Raw genomic sequence first — 25,739 nt, forward strand, 5'->3', positions numbered from 1 at the left:
ACACTACACAGATAAATAATTGAAGATGGATACTATAAACGCTAAATATTTATTTATATAAATATATTTAAGAGTTGTTTAAATTATTTTTAGTGTTCTTGTAGTATTTATTTTGTTAATTGATGTATGGTTTAGATAATTATTTGCAATAATGTATGAAAAGTTTGTTTGACAATGTGATGTATGGTCGTGGCGCTGACGCCATTCCATTGAAGCTCATGGAATTTATTAAAATTCAAAATTTTATTCAAAAAAATAATTTAACTTGGAACTTCCCGTACCATTTTTTTTTTTTTTTTTAAATTAACATTTTTGAAAAAAAATTACTCTGAAAAATTAGATTTTTGAGAAACTATAAATTTTTGACCAAATTTTTTTGAAAAAAAGGCTTTTTGAAGAAAAGTGTATTTTGAAATATTTTGGAAATTCTGAACTTTTTTTCAAAGCAATCGTACTGCTTTAACTGCATAAAAACGAAATATCGAAGCGCGTAAGCGCCGCGCCGCCGTCTAACGGATAAACATTGGTACGGAACCCATAGGAATGTAAACAAAATTTATACTTATTCGAGGAATATTTAATATTATCGGTACGGTACGGTACGTATTATTATTGGTACGGAACCCATAGGAATGTAAACAAAATTTATACTTATTCGAGGAATTATTAATATTCGAGGAATATTTAAGATTGTTATAAATATTGTAACATTGTCTAATATTTATAAGAATTATATAAACTGAATAGCAAAGTTAAAATTATTCACTTAAACTATAAGTGAACTTTAGAACTTTAACCAGAATTAAAATTGAAAATAATTCATATTTTCGATATACAAAAGAAAGAAAAATTGAAATGAATTTTTTTGAAGCAATTATTTTGTTAAAACAAGCAGAAATTTCTTTGAATCATTCAAATCGGATGCTTATTTCTCTCAACAACTGCCATTTCTTGTACATTTAGCTCCGTATCTCCAAAACGGTTGGACCTACCTTTGCTAAAATCTAATCACCTTTTCTCCCAATCATTACAAATTGAATGTTGTTTAGATCATTCAAATCAGATGCTCCGTTCTCTCAAAAACTCGATTTATATTTTCTGCACATTTTGCTCTGTATCTCCGTAACGGCTGGACCTGTCTTTGCCAAAAACTAGTCAGCACATCTCTTTATCAATAGAAATCCATTGTTTTTTTAATCTTCAAATCGGTTGATCCGTGCGCCCGAAAACGTAGACGAAAAATTGCGGACATACACAACACACATTCATTTTTTCTAAGGTATGCCAAAATGTTCAGAAATCTCTGAAACTTTAAAAAATGCAAAAATTTTCATTTTCGATTTTTGGACGTTTATAATAACTTACCCTAAGCTAAAAAACATGGTTTTAACTTGATATCATATTCGAGTGAAAAAATGTAGATATTTTTATTTATTTATTTTACAAGCCGTCGGTATAATAATATTATAATAAGGCTTAAGTCGATATTTTATAGGTTTAATACTAATTTAATTAATTATTAGCTATTTTATTACTTATTTACTTATTATTTAATTTATTTACTATAAACTTATTTATATTTAGTTCATTTTAATTATTTTTAAATATAACTAGTTTGTTTGTTGCAAGATTTTTTTTTAAATTTAATAAGCATTTTATTAATCTTTACAATACTATTACAATATAATTATTTTATTTAACAAATTTAGGTTATTTTATGATATTTTAACAAATTTAAGTGTACTCCATGGTTTCAACTTGATATTAGTGTATAACTTGATATCGATTAAAAAATGTTTAAAAAAGAGTCCAAGTTACTTTGATATCATATTCAAATTTTGTTGAATGTGTTTAAAAAAAATCGAGAATGGTAAATCCTTGGCCTTCAATGATACCGTCGTAATGTCACGCACATGCAACGTGCTGCAATAAACATTATTTGAAATTATGAATTATTTCAAAATATTCATTAGGATTTAAAAATTGCTCAATGATACATCTATGAGATATATATATATATATATATATATATATATAAATTAATTTTATACTCACCTAAAACAAAGAACATGCTACGATGATTGTTTGCTTTTAAATTAAATTGGATTATCGTATGGATTTATATCCAACTTGGTGGATTAACAATGATACAAGTCTTAATTCATTCTTGAAATATGATATTATTAGTCTTAATTTTCTATTTATCACAGATTTACAAAAAAAATACATTAGACAAATCAGATCAAACCAAATATTTTTGGCAAATTATCTAATAACATGTGAAACAGTAAATTGAATCGGTAAATTCAAATATGATGGCGCATATTGAGTGACGAAACGTATAAATAAAGAATTTAAAAAACGAAAATGAAAATTTCGAAACATGTCACGATGTTCGTCCGGAACAATGTTTTCCTAAACTTCTGAACCGATTTTAAATTTGATTAGATCATCATGTAGATTTGTATCCTACTTGATGGACTAACAATAATACAATTTTCAATTATTCACTTTGCAGAAAACATACATCAGACAAACCAATCCAAAATTTTTGGCAAATTTTCAAATTCAAATATGATGACGCATATTAAGAGACGAAACGTATAAATAAAAAATTAAAATTATTTTTTACGAATTGATTGATTTATGTACTAAATGCTCTTAATTCAAGTTATATAGAGTCCACCATCTGGCCAAAGGAATGGCCTTATTATCGTAAAAAAAAACTAGCTGTAAGTGGAATTCTGTCTTAAGGCAATTAAGGCATCGTGCCTTAAGGCAAGTTGCTGGAACTTCCCGTGCCAAAAATTATTATTTTTTTAAAAACGATTAACATTTTTGAAAAAATTTCACTTCGAAAAAATAAGATTTTTTAGAAATTTTAAATCGGAGAAAAAATTACTTTTTTTTGAAAAAAAATTTTTTTTTTAAAAAAAATTTTTAAACAATTTTTTTTATAAAATTTTTTTTTTGGAAAAAATGTTATCTTCATTTTGATATATTTTGGAAGATCTGAACTTTTTTTCAAAGCAATCGTACTGCTTTAACTGCATAGAGCCTAAATATAGAAGCGCGTAAGCGCCGCGTCGCTGTCTAACGGAAAAACAATATTACGGAACCCATAGGAATGTAAACAAAACTTAAACTTATTGTTAAAATCTCAATAAAATATCTGATAATTTGATATGCATATGTCTAATGTCTAATGATTATTGTTGACCGCCAAATGTTATTTTTTTTTAGTTTTTTTTACTAGATCTCCAAAACCGCTAGACCTATCTTCATGAAAATTTGATCAAATCTTCATCCTGTTAATACAAGTAAAATGTTTTTTGAACTATACAAATCGGACGCTCCGTGCTCTTAAAAATTGAGTTACCGTTTTTGGCACTTTTTGCCCCGTATCTCCGGAACGGCTAGAATGTTTTTTGAATTATTCAAATTGCTTCATCCGTGTTCCCGAAATCGTCGACGAAAATTTGTATCCGAACACACACACATGCACGCACACACACACACACATGCATCAATTTTCTCCAAGGTATGCCAACATATTCAGAAACCTCTGAAACGTGAAGATATATAAAAATTTTCATTTTCGATTTTTTTTCGATTACTTACCCTATGGAAAGTTAATTATAAATAAATCAATTTATCATCTCCAGAACATTAACAATCGTCATTTCATTTCAAATTCAATTTCAAAAAAAAAATAGTTGCCAAATTTACACAAAACTGAAAAAGTGCTCCGGCATAGTCACAGTCTAAACGCATTTGCAAATAATTCTGTGCGACATTTTCACTTATACTGTGCTCAGCTTGGCGGCATTTTCACATTTTTCAATAATTTTCACAAAATTGGAAAAGTGCTCCAGTACACAAACAGTCTAAACGCACTTGGGTAAACATTTGTACCAGAGTGGCGCTTAGACTGTTCCTAGCTTGGGTGATTTTTTGAATTTTTAGTCCAAAATTACAAAAAAATTTTTTTGAAAAAAAATTAGAAACAAAAAATTTTTTTTTCCAAAATCAATTGTTTTGTTGAAAAAAGCAGAAAGTTCTTTGAATCATTTAAATCGGACGCTTAGTTCTCTCAAAAACAGCCATTTTTTAAAATTTAGCTCTGTAACTCCGAAACCTCTGGGCCTACCTTTGCCAAAAACTAATCAGCACATCTCCTTATCAATAGGAATCGAATGTTTTTTAAACCATTCAAATCGGTTGATCCGTTCTCTCAAAAATTCGCTTTCTATTTTTTGCACTCTTTGCTCCATATCTCCGTAACGGCTGGACCTGCCTTTACCAAAAACTAATCAGCACATCTCCCTATCAATAGGAATCGAATGTTTTTTAAACCATTCAAATCGGTTGATCCGTGCGCCCGAAAACGTGGACGAAAAAACGCGGACATACAAAACACACACACACACACACACACACACACACACACACACACATCCATTTTTTCTGAAGTATGCCAAAATGTTCAGAAACCTTCAAAACGTCGAGAAATGTAAAAATTTTCAATTCCGATTTTTGGACGATTACTATAACTTACCCTACGGGAAGTTAAAAAAAATATTCAGTAGTTTTTTATTATATTAAAATTAATATATTAAATCTTACCTGCTGATAAATCACTATCATCACTATCTTCACCATATTATCTATCATACAATATTTTATTATTTGCAATAAAATATATATATCACTTTGTCCACACGAATATTTTTCCTAGAGATCTGATCTTAAATTTGCACGTTTTGTTAATAAATCCCTTAAATTTATTTTATTAATTACATTAAACAAAACAAATATAATAAAAATATAACAAATTAAATTCATTTTCTTAAAGGCAATATATCTTTATTAAATTCAAGAACAAAATTCTAACATAAGCTAATTATTAATTCGAGTTTAAATCATATATTGTATAATCTTATATACATGTTAGAATATTATATATATATATATATACATATATATATATATATATATATACATATATATATATATATATATATATAACAGCAGCACAAATACACAGCCCTAATAAACTTATTAATTAATCTTTTCTTTTAGAAGTAATTTTGAAAGTGCTGCTTTTATATATATATATATATATATATATATATATATATATATGAGATATATATGATCAGATATGCTTAATTATTGACATTGAATTCATTTTAAAATCTAAAACTTTTTGGTCTTCCAAACGTAGCCAGATTTCAGCTACGAACATTTACTTTCGCCAACCAGAAAAATATATTTTTTTTAAAAGAACTATTTTGATTTTCTCGCTGATAGTTAAAACGAACCCCTTAAAATATTAGAGGCCTATGAAAAGCGCAGTCTGCATGATATATGTGTTTTTTATCGATTTCTAAAGATAATATTGGTGTCATTAATCCTAAGCTAAGATACTTTTTCGAATTGGAAGTAGCCTAAACCTTAACTCAGTAGTTTCCAAAATTCAAAAAAAAAAATGTTACGCCTCCTTTAATTTTTCTAACAATCCATAGTTACTCAACTTTGTATTAGTATACAAATTAATATAACTTATGTAAAAATATATATGAAAATAATTTATCACTGATAGTAATTAAAAGATAAGTGTTTAAAAAAATTGAAATGTAATTAAAAATTTGATTTATTCCATTATTCACCTATTCTATCTATTTTATTTTTTTCACACAAATTAAAAAAAGATGTTGCTAAGTACACAAATATTATTTAACAAAAAGTGAAACTGATTATTTTTTTCGGTTTATATTCACATTTCGTTGTATTTGTATAATTATTTTGTGCATCAAATTAAATTAAAAAAAATTAAAAACAAAAATAAAACGTTGAATGGTATAAAAAAATACGTTGACAATGAACAAAAATAAGAACCATCTTAACATGTCGATAGAAAACACTATTCTAAACTTCGATTAATTATAATTAAACCATTTCTCACAGGACTTATAATATTTAATAATTATCAATTTGATATAGAATATGTAAGTTGTAAATGAATAACATTGTTATATTGTTATAGCTTGTAGACTATTTTCCTAAGCTTTAATTAATTTTTCACTTCTCATAGGCCTATAATATTTTAAGAGTTTCGTTTCGACTATCAACTTTCAAGGAACGACAAAAAAACACGTGGAGGAGAAGGTTCTAGTAAAACATCAGGTGGATTTATTTCTTACTTGAGTTTAAAAAAATACTTAAGACAATCCAAAAATTTTCGAAAAAAAATTAAAAAATATTCTAAATTTTTCTAGGTACTAAATTACACGTAATTTTGAGTAGAAAAGGGGGGGCTAATTTAATCAAAAATCTTTAAAAATCGATTACGTCATTAATGGACGCCCCTTTGCAAAGATTTAATAAAATTCCAGAATTTCGAGACAAAGTTTTGCTTGACGTTGAATTCTGGGACACTTTGCAAAATTAAACACAAACAAGTTCTTTAACATCCATCCAATCAGTTGTTAAAAATAAAACCAAATGTTTTACCTCAATTTGACACCACAAACTACAAAAATTTGAATATTCAAAAATCTTCAAAAATCGATCACGTGATTAATTGTCGCCCCCTTGCAAAGCTTTATTAAAATTCCAGAATTTCCAGACGAAGTTCTGCTTGTAAATTGAAATTATGCTATCGAAATAAAATTATATATTTTTCTTTGACGAATGTAAATATTTTAAAATACACGATTGACTTCATATCCAAAACATATTTTAACCTATTCGCGACCTGTGTGTACGAGTGTCGCCCATAAAATATCCTGGAGCTACTTGCTGGCTCGTACAGCAGTGTCACATAGAGAAAAGGTTAAAATACTAATATAAAAATAAATAATTTTAATTAAAAAAAACCTGCCAATCGTGCAATAACATTTTTAGTATGTAATAAATTTTTCAACTATGCTAACACAAATATATAGATACTGATTTGTCGAATTTTATTATTAATAATATATATATATATATATATATATATATATACACACATATATTATTTCGTAGCTTATATATAAAATTTCAAACATTTACTCTTATTGCCTTTTCTTGAGAATATTCAATTTGATATTAATTTCATATACAAAGTCTTATCAATAATACATAAATAAATATTTAATGTATATTTTTTATACATACTTGTCAAAAATCACAAAAATATTAAGCGAGAATTGATTTTATATCTAATATAATATTTTTAATATATTTAATTAAAATAATATTCTAAGAATACAATAATGATATAAAACAGTAAACCATTTTATAATATAATAGATGGAAGATGTTGAAAATTTTATATGAAAAAGTTTACTGTCGAAAAAGATGTTGAATTTTTTAGGGCCGTTGGAAAATTTTGTGATGTTTTGAAAAAGACATAGTTTTGTATGTATAGAGTGTCCCAGAAGTCAACGTCAAGGAAAAGAAATCTCACGTTGATTGGTGGCGTAAATGACCATTTTTTGGTTTTTGTAATTATTTTTTATTTATTTTGTTTATTTAAACCTTGGATACATAGTGGTAAATAGCAATTCAAGGACTACTGTCTAAAATAATGAAGACATTTGCCCAAAATTTTCAAAAATTAAGACTTTTTGTTAGGTTCGACTTTGATAGACATTTCTTTAGAAAAAGTACTAAAATATGTTGGCGAGTTTCACCAATAGTAAAATACTGGATAAATTTATTATTAAAAAATTTCGAATAAATATTTACTATGATTCCAAAGTTTAAATAAACAAAAATAATAAAAGTCAACCAAAATAACCAAAAAATAATCAGAATTTTATTATTTAAGCTCTGGGTTACACTTAAAAGCTCATAATTTCCACCTAACATCATATAGTTTTTTTCTAATTTTGGCGTTGAATTCTGGGACACCTTGCATAATTAAACACAAACAACCATTTTGACATCCATTCAACCAGTTTTTAAAATCTTTAAAATTATTATAAATTAATATTTAAAACCAAATGTTTTGTCCCAATTTGACTCTAAAAACTACAAAAATTTAAATATCGAAAAATCTTTAAAAATCGATCACGTGATCAATGGACACCCCCTTGCAAAGTTTTATTAAAATTTCAGAATTTCCGTACAAACTTCTGCTTGACGTTGAATTCTGGGATACCTTGTATAATTGAAAAGGAACAAGTTCTTTAACATCCAACGAACCAGTTAATGTATTGTCTCAATTTCACTCTACAAACTACAAAAATTTAAATATCCAAAAATCTTTAAAAAAAATCGATCACGTGATCAATGGACGTCCCCTTGCAAAGCTTCATTAGAATTCCAGAATTGACGTTGTATTCTGGGATACATTGCAAAATTTAAAAAAAAGCAAGCTCCTTAATATCGATCCAACCAGGTATTAAAAATAAAACGAAATGTCTTGTCCGAATTTGACTCTATAAACCACAAAATTTTAAATATCCAAAAAACTTTAAAAATCGATCACGTTATTAATGGACGCCCCCTTAAATGTAAAAAATTATCAGCAAATATATTGGGAATATTTATTTAATGGTTTTTAATGATTTCTTTAGAAAACTATTGCAAAAATAACGTATTTCAATATAAAATTTGTATTATGTTTATAATTGTGACAATAAAAATATTTGTAGTCAAAAATCTTTAAATAACGCTTACCATGCGTATCCAAGCCTAAGCAAAAATGTATGGGAAAGCGTTGTATTAGGTCCGGATGACATGGCAAGCGTTCGTAATTTTTTGACAAAACTTATTGATTTTTGTAAAAATTTAAATATTTATTGCATTATTTTTGAAGAGTCAAATTACGATACAAGGAAGTTTATCAAAACATTTTTTTTTATTTACTGTGTGGATGCCTAACGATTTTTTTTTCGCGACCCAATTATTTTTCAAGCAATATTTACAAAAAATTATATATGTAATCTATCAAACTACAATATTTAAATCTAATGAAAAACCCTGTAAAATGTTTTGTATTCTAAATCTTAAAAAATATGACGTAACGTTAAAATCTAAACCATAAACATAAAATAAAAGTTTTTCTGGAGCAAATGTAATTTATGATTTTATTTTCCCGAATCGAGAGCCTTGCCTAATTCAAAATTGAATATAATTTTTCTTTTATAAATATTTTAAACGTTTCATCAATTTGAAATGTCTCCTTCTTCGGAATTGAAACGATATATGCATGTTTTTTTATAAATATAATTATATGATTAATTATTAACTGAAAGGGGGGAGTACTGTGGCGACGGTGTTGAATAAATAACGCAAATTACAATTGTTGTATTACGATTTGGACTTAAAATTTATATAAATTTTAAGAAATTTTGTTCAAAAATAAAATAGAAGAATGAAACATGTCAAAGACATTTATAAATCGATTACATTCTGAAGAAGATGGCATCCCAGAGGCCAAAAACGTAGAAAGTATTTTTTATGGAAAAAATTATTTTTTTTGGTTTTGAAAAAGGGAGGTTTATAGGCTTTTGATTAGAAAAATAGAATCATAAAATTATTTTTTAGCTCAAAAAAACTTTTTAGAAAAATCTGGTAATTTTGAAACTTTTCAGCAACTTGTTTTCGTTTTCAAAAATCACTATAAAATTGTTTTTACTGAATCTGCTAAAAGATAAATTTCGAATATTAATTATTTTTTTAACAAGTTTTTTATGGAATAAAGTGATATTAATTATTATAATTTGAACATATTTTTGGATATTTTAAATTTAAAGAATATATTTGGACTGGCAAAATTCAATTTTGGAAAAAGTCTAGATATTTTTAGAATAAAAACAAGTAATCTGGTACGTCGTACTTTAATTTTTTTCAATTTATGTTATTTAAATAATAAACTACGCAAACAATTAATTTTTTAATTTTTTATAGTGATTTTTGACAAAAAAAAAACAAATCGAAACTCAAATAATTAAATAAATAAGGAATTTAAAAAACACAGATAAATTTAAAAACAAAACTTTTCATTGAAAAAACAAAAAAAAAATGAAAAAAACATACGTTTTTAAATTGGAAACAAAATTAAAACTTTCGAAGCTTCAAATTTAAAAAAAACAGATGTTTTAATTCGAAACAAAATCAAAACTTTCAAAAATTAAATTGAAATAAAAAATAAAGTGAAATAAGTATTTAGAAAATTCAGATGTATTTAAATTAAAAACAAAAATGAAACTTTTGAAATTTCTAAAATTATGTAAAGAATGAAGTTTAACGAATCAAACATTTTTAAATTCAAGAATACAAAAAAATCAGCCGTTTTTGAATTCAAAACAAAATCAAAACTTTCGAAGACTAAAAGTTTGCATAAACAAAAAAATTTAAAAAAAACACCAAATGTTTTTAAATTCGAAGCAAAATTAAAACTTTTGAAACTCAAAAATATCAAAACAAAATAAAAACTGTCAAAAAGTTTCAATAAAATTTTTGTCGTGTTTTTAAATTCCAATATTCAATTAAAAAATATGTATTTATGTTTAGTTTACGTATATATATATAGTTAGTAATACTGTTAAAACTGTTTATATATAAATATATTTTTTCTCTACTAACTACTATTTCCAATAATACATTAAAACTAAAAGAAAATTCCGTATACAAAAAATCAGTTGGGAGACTTAATAGTTTATAAAAACTATTTTACATATATACCATCATTAATAAATTGGCAAGAAATAGTAAACCAACACGATAACCAATTTAACGATATATACAAATGTATATACAACTCTATGCAAGACATGAATTTAGAATTTGTTTATTAACAATTATGATAGTATATATAGGAACAAATTATTTATATATATTAACGCCTTTAAATGTGACTATCCATTTCAAAAGACTTTTTTTGTGATATAGTTTTCTTTCCTACGATACTATTAGTCTCCAAATTCTCTATTACTCTACTAGAATTTACTCTCAAAAAATGGATATAGTATAAATAAATTACTAAGAATTGTTGGTTTTAGTATAAATGTGATGAATAGTCTATGCTTCGTACGAACAATCCAAAATAATTTTTAAAATATCAAGATTATAATTACAATTTATTCCCGACGTTTCGGAACCATAATACTTCCCATCAACGTGCAATCTGTGAGGAAAACGTTTTTAGTTCAAACATAAATGAGAAAATTATTTGTTATAAAATTGTTATTATTTATTATAAAATGAATGAATGAGTGTAAATAAATCTCGTTATGGAAAAAATTAAAATGATAAGTAATATAATGAAATAAATTAAAAAACATACAAGACATGACTCTTTATATTTCATTTTTATATTTGTTTGTACTTAAGTTATTTAACTTATTAAATAACTTTATACTGCAGTAAATGTAATTTATTTTTCAAAAATTTAGACAAAACCTCAAAAGCATATTTTTATATGTTAAATATTTTATGGAATAAATTTTACGGATTTTTGAACTTTGTTTTATTTTGCCAGATTGTAATGTTTAAATAAAAGCTATTTCATTCAAAAATTTAATTCCAACGTGTATATTTTTATTGAAAAAATATATAGTTAAAACCCCCAAAAATAGACACTATGATATAAATTACTCATTTGTTGATTGTAAATATTTTTTACAGATTTTTAAACTTGCTACTATAAATATGGCATTCTAAAAAAGCTCGTAGCTATGAAGCAACAAATTTAAAAGGTTTTAAAAAATATTTGAAATAAATAAAAAATTAATTTTGATTTTAATATATATTTTTAGAGTTTTTACTATATATTTCTAAAATAAAATATATACACGTTAGAATGTATTTGATAAATAAAATAGGTTTTTATTCAAACATGACATATTTTTTCCGAAGTCTTTGTATAATAGAAATAATAAAATAAATATATTTGTTCAAAATTTTCAAATTTTTGACATCGTAAGGTTAAAATTTGGAAAGAAATGACTTTCTAAATTTTTTGAATTTAAATTTTTATGAATTAGAATTGTGAAAAATAACAAAACTATTAAAAAAGTCTAATATTAAAAATCATAGAAAAAAGTGTTCGAAAATTATAAAAAAAATACAAATCCTAGATTTATTTAAAATATATCGAATTTGAAAATGCAATAAAATAAATATATTGATTACAAATTATCAACATTTTCAAATTATATCTTGACATTGTAAAATGAAAAGAAAAATGAATTTTAAAATTTGAGAAATAATAAGAAAATAATATCTATGAAAAATAACAAAAGCATTAAAAAAATGCCTAATATTAAAAATCATAGAAAAGTGTTTGAAAATTATAAAAAATTAAAAATCAGAGATCTTTCTTTGCAAAAATATAAAGTTTTGAATAATTTTAATATGTATATAACTGATATGAAATAGGATCTACATATTTGTTACGTAATATTATTTGCAGTCGAGTCACGTAATTTTTATGTAACTATTTCGTAATGGAGTTACGTAAGCTTCATATTTGTTACACTAAAATTACGTAACTGGTTTTGTAGTTATTTAATATTATAAAATACGCTTTGAAGATTTTTTTGATGGCCAATTTGCCAGGGAAAAAATTATAAACATTTATTGTCCTAAAGATAAAATAAAAAAAACATTCGTAATTCACAATAGGTAATATTGTTTGTAGGCGATTTACAAAATGTTTATGTAACTATTTCGTAATCGAGTTACGTAATGTACGTTTCATATTAGTTACACTGAAATTACGTAACTGGTTTATTGTAGACATGTATTTACTACAGTAAAAATTTATAAAAATATTCTTAATTAATGTTCTGAAGATGAAATTTATAATAGCTCCGAAACGTCGACCATAAATTATATTAAAAACAGTAAATTTTACTTCTATCCTGATGTTTGATTTAATAATATATTAAATCATTTCAAAAAATAAGTTATAAGTTTATATTCGAATTGAAAATAAAATAGGATCTACAATTTTGTTATGTAATATTTTTGCAGGCGATTCACGTAATTTTCATGTAACTAATTCGTAATATCGAGTTACGTAATGTACGTTTCATATTTGTTGCACTAAAATTATGTAACTGGTTCATTGTAGACATATATTTACTACAGTAAAAATTCCGAAACATCGACCAGAAATTATATTAAAAAAAAACAGTAAATTTGACTTCTATTTAAAATATTTTTGAATAATATATAAAATCATTTTAATAATAATTGAATGAGTTAGTCGTTTATATTCTATGAAATTATATATAATATTTCTCTTAAAAATGAGTTCTAAACAGATCTCGCGTTGATGGGAAGTATAATGGTTCCGAAACGTCGACAATTGTACGATTAAAATCAATTTTTTGTTCAAAAAATTCATATAAATTTCTTTCCATTTTTTGAGAGTTTATTATACATTCATCTTAGCGTACGTAGTTAGAAGTATAAAAAAATCCTATATTTTAAATCTTAATATAATTATGATGTATATATTTAAATATATATATATATATATATATATATATATACATATACATATATTTGTATAGACTTAATCCTAACACATTCAGATGCTACTTTGGTTACTAGAATTTCTGAGATTTAATCTACTAAAAGTGTGATATTTCAAAAATAAGTTCTTCCCTTAAATATATAAACATGAAATATCAAATTAAATTAATATTAATACAATTAATTATTGCTAATTATTTCATTAACAAATCCCAAGTTCTCAGAATCTATTGTCGCGACAAACGGATCTTGTCTCGTTTCCATTGGACTAAAATAAATAATTTAGACTAAAGTATGTATCTTACCACAGACTGATTTTTTTTTCTGAAAATATCCTTGGCTGGTATTAAATTAATAACTGCCACTGTCTTGTGTCCTGTGCCTTGTTACATCATCTCGAGACACATAGTTTGTTAACTTGACCGGTAGAGCACCACTGGTCGTGTTCAACTGGTAGAATTCTATGAGCTGCTGCAGATCGTAAAACCTAAACAAAAAAAATAATAAATACAAATTATAATTCAGATTTCAAACCTCAAATAACTTTATTTCTTTTCCCCCTTACTTTGTTTCCCCTCCGTCCAGCGAATAGACAACATTGCCCGCACAACAGTTTGATCCGTGATTACTTTGTGATGATTGTCTGGTACCTTTTGTGTTCGAGAAATTGTTAATGTTGTTTCTCGAATCATTTTTGTTGTTGCTCGTGTTGGAATTGTTGGACGTGTTGTCGTTTTGTGATTGCTCCAACATTGGCCTGATGTGAGCGTGGCAGGCCCTGCCTGCATGTCTGTAGGTCAACACGAAGTGACCACGAGTTGGTGATGATCGAGACTCTCTGACCAGGAAAATACTAAAAGAGGTAAAAGATACATTAATGTATGTATATGTATATATATATATATATATATATATATATACTAGCTGTCCCGGCAAACGTTTTGCCATCAAAAATATTGTGCCGCTTTGCAGAAGTTCTTATAATATACATGATATATTAATAATAATGTTATATTTTTATCACACAAATTTCTTTACATTTCGATAATTAAATCCAACGCATCATAGTGTTTTGTTTATTTTAATATTATTTATGTCAAATAGTGAAATTTTTTTTTAAATCAATGAATAAATTAGATTTCAGTCTGAATCAACGCAGTACCATCATCTAAATATATAATTTTTTATATAAATATCAGATTTTTTACTTTTGCATTTAATTTAAAAATAATGAATGTCAATTTCATAAATCGAAATTTGGTCTAAATTTAATATATGATATAATTTATAATTATAATTTGATTAGCAATAAGTATTATGCTAACAATATGTATTAGGGTGGTCCTTAATATGGACATACTCGAATTTCCTTGCTCCCAGAAGCTTAAATGCTTCTAAATTGATAAAAAAATATTCTCTGAAAGTTTTAGCTCCTAATATTAACTCTAACATAGCCCGCACTTCAACCAAAGTTTCTTGGTCCTTTTTCCTACTTAGTTTAAAAAATATATCAAATTTTTATTGTAATTTTTTTATTTATGATCAAAATAAGCAAATACAATGTTATTCTCAAAATTTTAATTCACTTGTGGCTAAGTTAAAAAACAAATGGAATATTTCCCTTGTTATTTCCATAAAAACTTTGTTTAAAGTGCGGACTATCTTAAAGTTAATATTAGAAGCTAAAACTTTCAGAGATTTTTTTTTCGTCAATTCGGAATCATTTGAGCCCTTGGAAGCAAGGAAATTCGAAAACATCCATATTAAGGACCACCCTAGTATGTATATATCTTGTATATAAAATTTCCATGTCACAAAGTTCGTTCCAAATGGCTTCACAATTTTTTACCAAATTTTATATGCAAATTCAGTAGGTCTGATAATCGTCTACTATCTACTTTTCATAACCCTAAGTAATAAGGGTTGTCCACCCTTAAATTTTTTGAGTTAATTTTTCAAAAAAATGTTTTTATTTTTGTATAATGTGGCATTAAAAAATACATACAACCTTAAATTTTTACTTTTTTATCACCAACCCCTATTTTTTATAGCCATTTTAGTAATTCTATCAATTTTCATACCGCGTTCAGTCATATAATATTTTTGACTATTAATTTTAGTTCAAATTTTTGAATTTGCTTTAAAATATAATTTATTTTTATCAAGGGTTGGTTCAACCCTAACACTTTTTTTTCAATTTTGGAGCCAATTATCTTTTTTTTTTTAATCGGAATTGACAAAATACATATAACTGTTTTTACTTTAAAAAACTATGTTTATCTAGGGTTGTCAACCCTTAACATTTTTTCAAAATTTTGAAATCAATTCAATTTTAATTTTAATTTGACCTATTATTTGACATAATTTTAGTTAAATTTTAAACGGTTAGATAGTGCGCAATTCAATGGAAATAGCATGGAAAACATTTTGAAAATTAAAAAAAAAATTTTTTAGGTATAACTTAGCGACAAATTTTGAATAAAACTCATTCATTTGTTCGCTAGATTATATCTAAAAACATTTTTAAAATTTTTGAAAATTTTTTCATGCTACTTCCATACAAAACTTTGATTGAATTGCGCACTATCTAAAAGACAATATTAAGAGCTAAAACTTTCAGAAAATTGTTTATCAATTTGGAAGCATTTGAGTCCTTGGGAGTAAGGAAATTCAAAAATGTCCATATTAAGGACCACCCTAATATATATATATATATATATATATATATATATATATTAACAAAGTCTAGTAATCGGGCCTAACATCAATAAAAACCTGAAATTCTTTTAAATCCACACGTTTCGGCTATAATCCTAGCCTTCATTCAGTGGTAACTAAAAATGAAATTAAAACTAAAACAACTGAATTGGAGTAAAAAGAAAAAATACAATTGTAAATAGTACTTACAATTAATAAATCTTAGTGTTAAATTGAAAATTTTAATAATCGATGGTATCAGGATATGGTAATGCACGACACTATGTATTATAAACATAAAACTTGTAATTACACAATATTTTCACAAAATACTAATATAAAAAATCACAATTGAATAATGTGTTGTTCGTAGACTGATTGAAGATATAATGGAGAAAGGACTTCTTAAAAAAAATTTTTACCAAGATTCTACACATGTGCGGAACGAATTGCTAATCCTTTGCGCGTTGTTTTTATTGTTTTGTGAGAAATTTGGAAATACTATCTAAATAAAAGAGATTTGTGTCGCCCACAGCGTGTTAAGTTCATTCCGTTTATTTATTGTTTGATTGCTATAAATAGTTAACAAAAGATCCTTCTATAATGAGGAATAAATTTTGTTCGAATTGTAGTACAGTCGGGTTAGAAAAGTCCATATTGTGTTTTAAAGTATAAATATGCTCCGCAATCATAGTTTTAAACTGTCTTGGATTTGTTGAATTTTTTTTATGTTGTTCTAAACGTTTAATTAAGTTCTGGCTTGTTTCTCCTATGTAAATTAAATCACAATCTAGACAATTAATTTGATAGACGAGATTTCTAAGTCGTTCGATAATAACAAATATATATATATATATATATATATATCCATTATCCATTCTCCCTTATCCCTTATCTTACCCGTCTCCAGTCGGCGGCGTCTGCCTATTAACCAGAATAGCGGCCGCCTGCTCCCTCGTCACTCCAGGATGGAACCACTGCTTCGTCAAATGCGACATGTTCTGCTGGTAGTTCTGCTGATTCTGCATCAGTACACTATTGCCAGTGGGGCTCTTCGAGAACTGCGACCCCATCATCTGCTGCTGTCTCCGAGACACGTGGTGGTTCGATATCAATTGAATCGAAGTCGGTGGTGTGGTGCCCGAGTTGTATGTGGCGGTGGAGTGGTGGTTCAGGTACAAAGTGTTATTGCCGGGCGCGGAACCGTGGTGATGGTTGAGATGGTTGTTGGATGGAGAGAGTTGTTGTGAGGACGGGGAGGAGTTGGTGGAGGAGTGGTGCTGGTTACGGTTCTGAGGAGAGAAAAGATTTATTAGAACTATATCATAGTACAGTTGTATTAACTTCCCGTAGGATAGTTATAGTTTTTTTTTTCATCTAAACTACAACTGCCTGAGAAGGCATTCAGTAATTGTTGTGATTAGTTATTAACTTCCCGTTGGGCAAGTTATAGTAATCGCAAAAAAATCGAAAATGAAAATTTTTATATATCTTTACGTTTCAGAGGTTTCTGAACATTTTGGCATACCTTAGAAAAAAATGGATGTATGTGTGTGTGTGTATGTGTGTGTGTGTGCGTGTGTGTATGTATGTGCGGATACAAATTTTCGTCGACGATTTCGGGAACACGGATCAACCGATTTGAATAATTCAAAAAACATTCGATTCGCATTGATAAGGAGACGTGCTGATTAGTTTTTGGCAAAGGCAGGTCTAGCCGTTTCGGAAATACGGGGCAAAAAGTACCGGAAACGGTAACTCAGTTTTTGAGAGAACGGAGCGTCCGATTTTAATAATTCAAAAAACATTTTACTTGTATTGACAAGATAAAGAATTGATCAAATTTTCATAAAGGCAGGCCTAGCGGTTTCGGAGATCTAACGAAAAAAGTAAAAAAAAATGCCATTTGGCGGTCAAAAATGATCATTAGACATATGCACATCAAATTTTTAGATATTTTATAGAGATTTTAACAATAAGTATAAATTTTGTTTATTTTCCTATGGGTTCCGTATCAATGTTTACCCGTTAGACAGCGACGCCGCGCATACGCGCTTTATATTTTGTCTCTATGCAGTTAAAGCAGTGCGATTGCTTTGAAAAACAAGTTCAGATCTTCCAAAATATGTCAAAACAAAGAAAACATTTTTTTTCAAAAAAAAAAAAATTAAAAAAATTTTTTAAAAAAAAAAAAAATAAAAAAAAAAGTAATTTTTTGTCCAATTTATAGTTTGTCAAAAATCTTATTTTTTCGAAGTAAATTTTTTTCAAAAATGTTAATCGTTTTTAAAAAAAATAATAATTTTTGGTACGGGAAGTTCTAGCAATTTGCCTTAAGGCACGATGCCCTAATTGCCTTAAGACAGAATTCCACTTACAGCTAGTTAAATAAGTTTTTAACACTAATTTTGGTAACCATCCAGCATACGTAGCAAACTGAGAATTTCTTTGAAGATTTATAACTTATGAAACCGTATTATCAATATCGCTAGTACGACGTATAAAATATATAACGTTGTTACCATCCTACATATAGCTAAACTTTTAGTAAAAAAAAAATGATGATAGGTACGATTGAAGCAATATAACTGCTATAAATACCGACAGGACTAAAAATCAAGGACTTCAACTCTCAAATAATATTTACAATTTTGGAAGATAAGAAAGAAGATTCTAATTTTCACTTACATACACATATGTTGAAAAAATTACACTAATACGGGAGTTAATTTAATTGGTATTAGCGTCGGGACTGGTGTAGATGTCATCCATAAAATAGTCAGAAATCATTCGGTAAAATATGAATTTTAGAGAGAATTCATCAAGGATTTACATTATTTTGGATTTATTCAGGATAAATCCATTGTTGTCACATAAAGGAATTACGGGAAGACAATGTACAAGGCAGGAACTTTTTATTCCAATTAACTTGCCGTATAGTTGCAACAAGAATTCAGAAAAAAATCAACTAAGTACAAGTACAAAACAGATTCTCTAAAAGAAAATATTCCAGATAATGATTTAGAAAGATGATAGGGCAAACAAAATCAGCCAAAAACGTAAAAAATGCGTGTGTAGAAAATACACTCCAAGAAAAAAATCGTGAAAAATTGGATAAAACAGTATAAAATGAAGATTTCGTATTCTAAAATAAAAGAACAATATTGTATTTGTATTTATAAACTCTTAAACTAGCATTAACTCTTCATTCAATACCGAAAAATACCGATTTTGCATGACCGGTCATTTGACCGGTCGCGGTAGGAATAGCGAACATGAAATGTCGGTAGGAATAGTGTTAAAATACTACCCATTAGTAGCATTTCAAGTTAGTATAATAAATATAAATATGTCACAATAATTGCAAGCAGATAATAAATATAAATATGTGTGAATAATACAAGTACTATACTAAATATATAACTATACTAAGTCTAATGGATCTAATCTTCTTAGTCTCTTGACAATGTTCGCAGAAAGTAGATCCTTTGCTAGTTCATTTGACTTATATTTCGCAGCAAATCAGGGTAGTTATAGTAATGGGCCAAAAATCGAAAATGAAAATTTTTGCATTTCTCGGAATTTTGAAGGTTTTTGAACATTTTACTGGCATACCTCAGAAACTAAATGAATCTGTGTGTGTGTGTGTGCGTGTGTGTGTTTTGTATGTCCGCATTTTTCCGTCCACGTTTTCGGGCGCACGGATCATCCTATTTGTATGATCCAAAAAACATTCAGTTCGTAATAACGGGGAAGAGTGGTTATTAGTTTTTGGCAAAGACAGGTCCAGCCGTTACGGAGATACGGAGAAAAGACTGCAGAAAATAGAAATCGAGTTTTTGAGAGAACGGAGCATCCGATTTATATGATCTAAGAAACATTCAGTTCGTAATGACGGGGAAAAGTGGTTATTAGTTTTTGGCAAAGGTAGGCCCAGCGGTTTCGGAGATACAGAGCTAAATGTTAAAAAAATGGCAGTTTTTGAAAGAACTAAGCGTCCGATTTAAATGATTCAAAGAACTTTCTGTTGTTTCAACAAAATAATTGCTTTCGGAAAAAAAAATTGTTTCTAATTTTTTTTTCAAAAATTTTTTTGTAATTTTGGATTAAAAATTCAAAAAATTACCCAGGCTAAGCACAGTCTAAGCGCCGCTCTGGTACAAATGTTTACCCACTGAAGCACTTTTCCAATTTTGTGAAAACTATTAAAAAACGTGAAAATGCCCCGCCAAGCTAAGCGCAGTATAAGTGAAAATGTCGCACAGAATTATTTGCAAATGCGTTTAGACTGTGACTATACGGAAGCACTTTTTCAATTTTGTGCAAATTAGGCAACTATTTTTTTTTTTTAAATTGAATTCGAAATCGAAAATGACGATTGTTAATGTTCTGGAAATAAATTGATTGATTTATGATTTACATTTGATTTGCTCGGATATATCGAGATATCAAAAATAGTGAAAGTTACAGTATTTGTAATAATATATTTGAAAACGTTTAAAATTTCTCGAATATATCATTACGGTACGGAAAGTTCCAGCAATTTGCTTTAAGGCACGATGCCATGTACTCCACTAGTTTTTCTTACTTACCGGTATGATATTACTGGAATTCGTCATAATGAACCTATTATCTCTGTCACTGAATGGAGGCGGTTGTTTTCTTTGTGTGGGGCGCCATCGGCGCCTCCAGGAGCACCCTTCGGCGTCCGCCACTGCCAAAGCCTATAAAAGAAAAAAAATCGTAAGTGCATTTTTTTTGGTTACATTTACGTTTCAAGGAAGTCCGAACATTTTGGGCATACCTTAGAAAAAAATTATGTAAGTGTGTGTGTGTGGGTATGTATGTGCAGATGCAATTTTCCGTCGGCTATTTCGAGAGCACGGATCAACCGATTAGAATGATTCAAATATCCGATTCCTATTGATGAGCTGATTAGTTTTTGGCAAAGACATGTACAGCCGTTTCGGAAATACGGAGCAAATAGTGCAGAAATTGGTAATTCGGATTTTGAAAGAACGGAGCATACGATTAGAATGATTCAAAAATCACGTACTTGTATTGATGTTGCAAACAATTGATTACATTTAGCGAAGGCAGGTCCAGCCATGTCAAAGAAGCAAAAAAAAGTTAAATTGACATTTGGAGGCCAAAAATGATAATTTTGAATTATTTTTTCCAAATCAAAAACCAAAATTCCTAAAAAAAACAGGCATAATGCTTTAGGTCGGCGCAAAAATTTATATTAAATTAATTATATATAATTCTTAATGACTAAGTTTGTGGTCGACATTTTGTAAAAAGTGCGAGTACAAGTTCCATTGCCGGTCTACATCGCAGTGCACAATTGAAAACAAAATTTTGGTATATAAAATGAAGGTCAAACTCAACATATTGCGTTCACAAATTAATCTTTTATTTACCGTTATATAAAAAGACTATATCTCATATAAAATGGAAATCATGTCTGGATCTACATTCATATGAGTTAGTTGCAATAAACTGTCAAAAAGCTATGTATTTTCTGTGCAATCTATCAGGCGTTTAAACATAAAATCTAACCTCCAAAAGACACAAAGGTCTTCACAATTTTGTCATAAGTGCATATTTCTGTTGTCACTTTGATAAACTTGCGTGAAGTCTAACTAAAGGTAATATTCTGATATTTGTGTGTTTTGGGGGTTAGATTTTTGGTGTAAGATGCCTGATCGAACAGCTATCGTGACTACCAATTTATAAGAAGATATACCCGTAACTTCTATTTTAACTATAAAACTTCTATTTTATTTTAGAATTGTCTATATTTGTCCGCAATAGTCAAGTTCATTATATTACAGTTGTTCATATTTCTTCTATTTATTGTTATGTAATTCTTGACTAATTAACCTAAACAATAATAATAATTTATCGAATTGCATAATTCAATTTGAAGCTCATTATCGTTCTGTATAACAGTTGCATAATAGCCGAGTTAAACAAATTATAAATATTATTAAATTACATTTGACAAAGGCGACGACGTTGTTAAACAATTATAAGATAACCATTTTCAATTAAGAAGTGAATGAATGAACGATAATAGATTTGAAATAATTGATGATAAATTATTCGTTGGTTATAATAATTTGAATTCTATTTTTATTAATCGAATTGATGATGAATTAAATAAAAAAAATTAAAAATAAATAAAACTTTTACCTCAGCAGGATCTTCAACAATCCGTCCTTGGGCTCCAGTGAAGTCCATCGCCACTCGCGACCGCAAAGAATCCTTAAAAAAAATATGGAAAATAAATATTATTTATAATAAATAAGGATAATAGATCTATTTTCAGATAAGGTTATTTTCTCATAATATAACTGGCCGAAATTACTATTTGTTCGATTGGCAATCTATCTAAAAAAGCACAATCTCGCTTTTATCATACAAAAAATAACCAGGACGAAACCGAATTGAATTTTCAAAACCGCTTTAAAATTTTTTTCGGAAAATCATTTTTTATTTGATTGCTGACCATCGAGCAAAAAATACAAGCAAGTGCCAAGTGGAAGACAAATAAGCAAATACATAAAATATTTTAAAACATTAAAATCTTTTATACTTTTATATTATATTTTACATTATATTAAAACTACATAAAAATAATACTATTCACCTTCGTTTCTTTTGCAATTTCCACAAATTTCTTCTCGTTACGGGACAAAAATTTATTCACTGTTTTCATATAATCTATCATTATTATAGATTTATTAAATATTAATTTAAAAAACCACTAATTTTTTTTTTTTTTTGAATTTATTTATTTTTATTCATCCATTCTAGTAAAACGTCAATTTGAAACTGACGAAGGAATCGAATTGTTTAAACAAATTGCAACAAAATGCAAATTTATTTTCATACATATTCAAAAGTAGATAAATATTGTAATATATATATATATATATATATATATATATATATATATATATATATATATATATACATAGTAGTAGATACATTTTTAATACTTTGTAAGCAATTGTGAGTATTTTAAATTCCAAAAGCGTTAAAATTAAAATACAAGATTTTCCCAGACATTATCAGAAAATGTCAGTAATTCTATATTATTTTATGTAACATTGTATACTAAAAAAATTTGCAAATTTTACTAAAACATTCGTTAAAAATGTAAAAATGACATCCAGGTTGTTCTAGTGTAATAAATTAATGATAAAATAAAAAAATGATATATAAAATAATAATAATAATAATAATAATGCCAGAAATTTGATATAAAAAATATATGCCAAATAAATTAAGTACGTTTTATACAATTTCGTTTATTCATTTTATATTTAGAATTTTTATTTTTTTATTTATTTATTATTAATTAGGGAATAAACTTTACACTAGGTTTTTTTACTTGATAAACAGTGAATTCGATCAAATTCACAAAAATTAAATAATTAAAAAAATGGACAAAAAAATAATACAAATTGTTATTACAATTATTTTTATGAAAGTTTATGACGACAGAATTGATCAGGTCATAGAAACTTCTGTAATCATTTTAACAATTATTTAATTATTTTAACAATTTATATTATCTGGAAAATTGCAATCATTTTTTAAAAACATTATTATATCGTTTATTGATACCACAGATATCATTTTATATGTTTTATTAGTTATGATTTGTTTTTGTGGTAAATAAATAAATAATAAATTAATATAAATAATGCAATTAAATAAATATATATATATAAATAAACAAATAAAATGAAAGCTACTGGGGATATGAAATAATTTCTGTATTATCTATACTAATTTATTATGAATAAGTTTCTACAAAACTAGCAACCAAAGTAGTATTTTTATTCAATAAAAATACATAAATAAATAAATTTATTTATAAGGTTTAATAATAAATTTACTTCAGATCTATTATTAAATTAATGACGATTGCAATAGACACAGGTGTTATTTATATTGGGCAATTACGCGTTTTATTAAACAAATAAATGTAATAAATTTCTCAATAATTGCGTATGCAATATTTTTAAATAAAGATGATCATTATATATATATATATATATATATTTTCGAATTTCCTTGCTCCCAATTTTTATTAACTTTAAGATAGTTCGCACCCTAGGAAACAACAAAATTTTATTAACTTTAGGATAGTTCGCACCCTAGGAGCAAAAAAATTAGAAAATATCCATATTGAGGACCACCCTATAATATATATATATATATATATATATATACATACATGCTATGTATCATATTTCCATATGTAATTTATGTATCCAATATGAATGTTCGAACATGATTCAACATGTAATGTATGTACATTTTCAATACGATTCCAAAATGATTATATAAGAATACAAATTAAAAAGCATTCAAGTCCGAACCATTAATTAAGATACGCTTATTTATAACAATGTTGTAAAAAAAAAGTCCAAAGTCATCGCGGATATATAAAATTGTGGCGTGATCGAATAAAAGTTAAACTAGTGGTGTATGATAATGGACTTATTAATTTTCTCAAATTGATATAAAATTTATGAGTTATGTCAGCAAAAAGATTTTAACTTATTGTTAGCCAATAATAGCTTGATAATTTTTTTTTTTTACAATATCTCTTTAAGTTGCATCAGAATATCATGGTCATTTTGTATATTTTGCAAAAATATGTCGAATTGGTTTATAAATTACTTTTACAAATATAATATTTGAATTGAGCTCGTCGAGACCTTTTAAACGAGTACCCACATGCCCATATTTGACGTGACAAGGTTTTGGTCTGTATTGACCCACCGTACTATATATAGTTCACCAACTCGTCTATGTACTTATTTGTTAGAACTCTTGTAACTTTCAAACGGTTTATCTAATGCAAGTGAAATATTTGGCAAATTTCTACAAAATAACATCATCTACAATACTGCCTTATATAACTTTGACCTACCGATACTCGGTGTACTTTAAAATCACAATTTAAAACGCAAATGTTTTTAAATGCTGAGAAGTACTAGATATGGATTGCTATATGGATTTTTGTTGTTTTGAATTTAAAATTTGAATGTATCTCATCAAGACGTTTTAAATGAGTACCCACATGCCATATTTGACGTAACAACGTTTTGGTCTGTATCGACCCGCTGTACAGTATATAGTTTAGCAACGCGTTTGTGCATTTATTCATTACAACTCTTGTAACTCCTAAACCGTTTGTCTAATGTAAATGCAATATTCGACAAATTTTAACAAAATTAAATAATCTTTAATACGTTCTTTAGTGATAATGTCATACAGCAACTCTATATCCTTTAAAATGAGAAATAAAAAACAGAAATGAATTTTTAAAAATTAAAATATGTATGGTACGGAACCCTCCATGTTTTTTTCAGATTTTCTTCCTAATTTGAATTGGTCTCATCGAGACATTTTAAACGAGTACCAACATGCCATATTTGACGTGACAAAGTCTTGGTCTGTATTGACCCACCGTACTATACATAGTTCACCAACTCGTTAGTGTACTTGTTTATTAAAACTCTTGTAACTCCTAA

General features: G+C 26.9%; 1 protein-coding gene across 2 annotated transcripts in view; it reads right to left on the bottom strand.

Moving 5' to 3' along the window:
- Positions 1 to 13,555: 13,555 nt before the first annotated feature.
- LOC113365890 (transcription factor mef2A-like) overlaps positions 13,556 to 25,739 on the bottom strand; it is a 73,108-nt gene continuing 60,924 nt past the window's right edge. For both annotated transcript variants that reach the window (XM_026607431.1, XM_026607430.1), the window contains exons 5-9: positions 22,378 to 22,449; positions 20,772 to 20,903; positions 17,080 to 17,471; positions 14,048 to 14,335; positions 13,556 to 13,969 (exon numbers count right to left, since the gene is read on the bottom strand). In XM_026607431.1, the coding sequence (XP_026463216.1) occupies positions 13,834 to 13,969; positions 14,048 to 14,335; positions 17,080 to 17,471; positions 20,772 to 20,903; positions 22,378 to 22,449 (1,020 nt within the window). In that variant the 3' untranslated portion in view covers positions 13,556 to 13,833. The remainder of the gene's footprint in view (positions 13,970 to 14,047; positions 14,336 to 17,079; positions 17,472 to 20,771; positions 20,904 to 22,377; positions 22,450 to 25,739) is intronic.

The sequence above is a fragment of the Ctenocephalides felis genome, unplaced genomic scaffold (assembly GCF_003426905.1).
Source record: "Ctenocephalides felis isolate EL2017-DRISC unplaced genomic scaffold, ASM342690v1 CF-g0.4_SCAFFOLD_01170, whole genome shotgun sequence".
Taxonomy (NCBI): domain Eukaryota; kingdom Metazoa; phylum Arthropoda; class Insecta; order Siphonaptera; family Pulicidae; genus Ctenocephalides; species Ctenocephalides felis.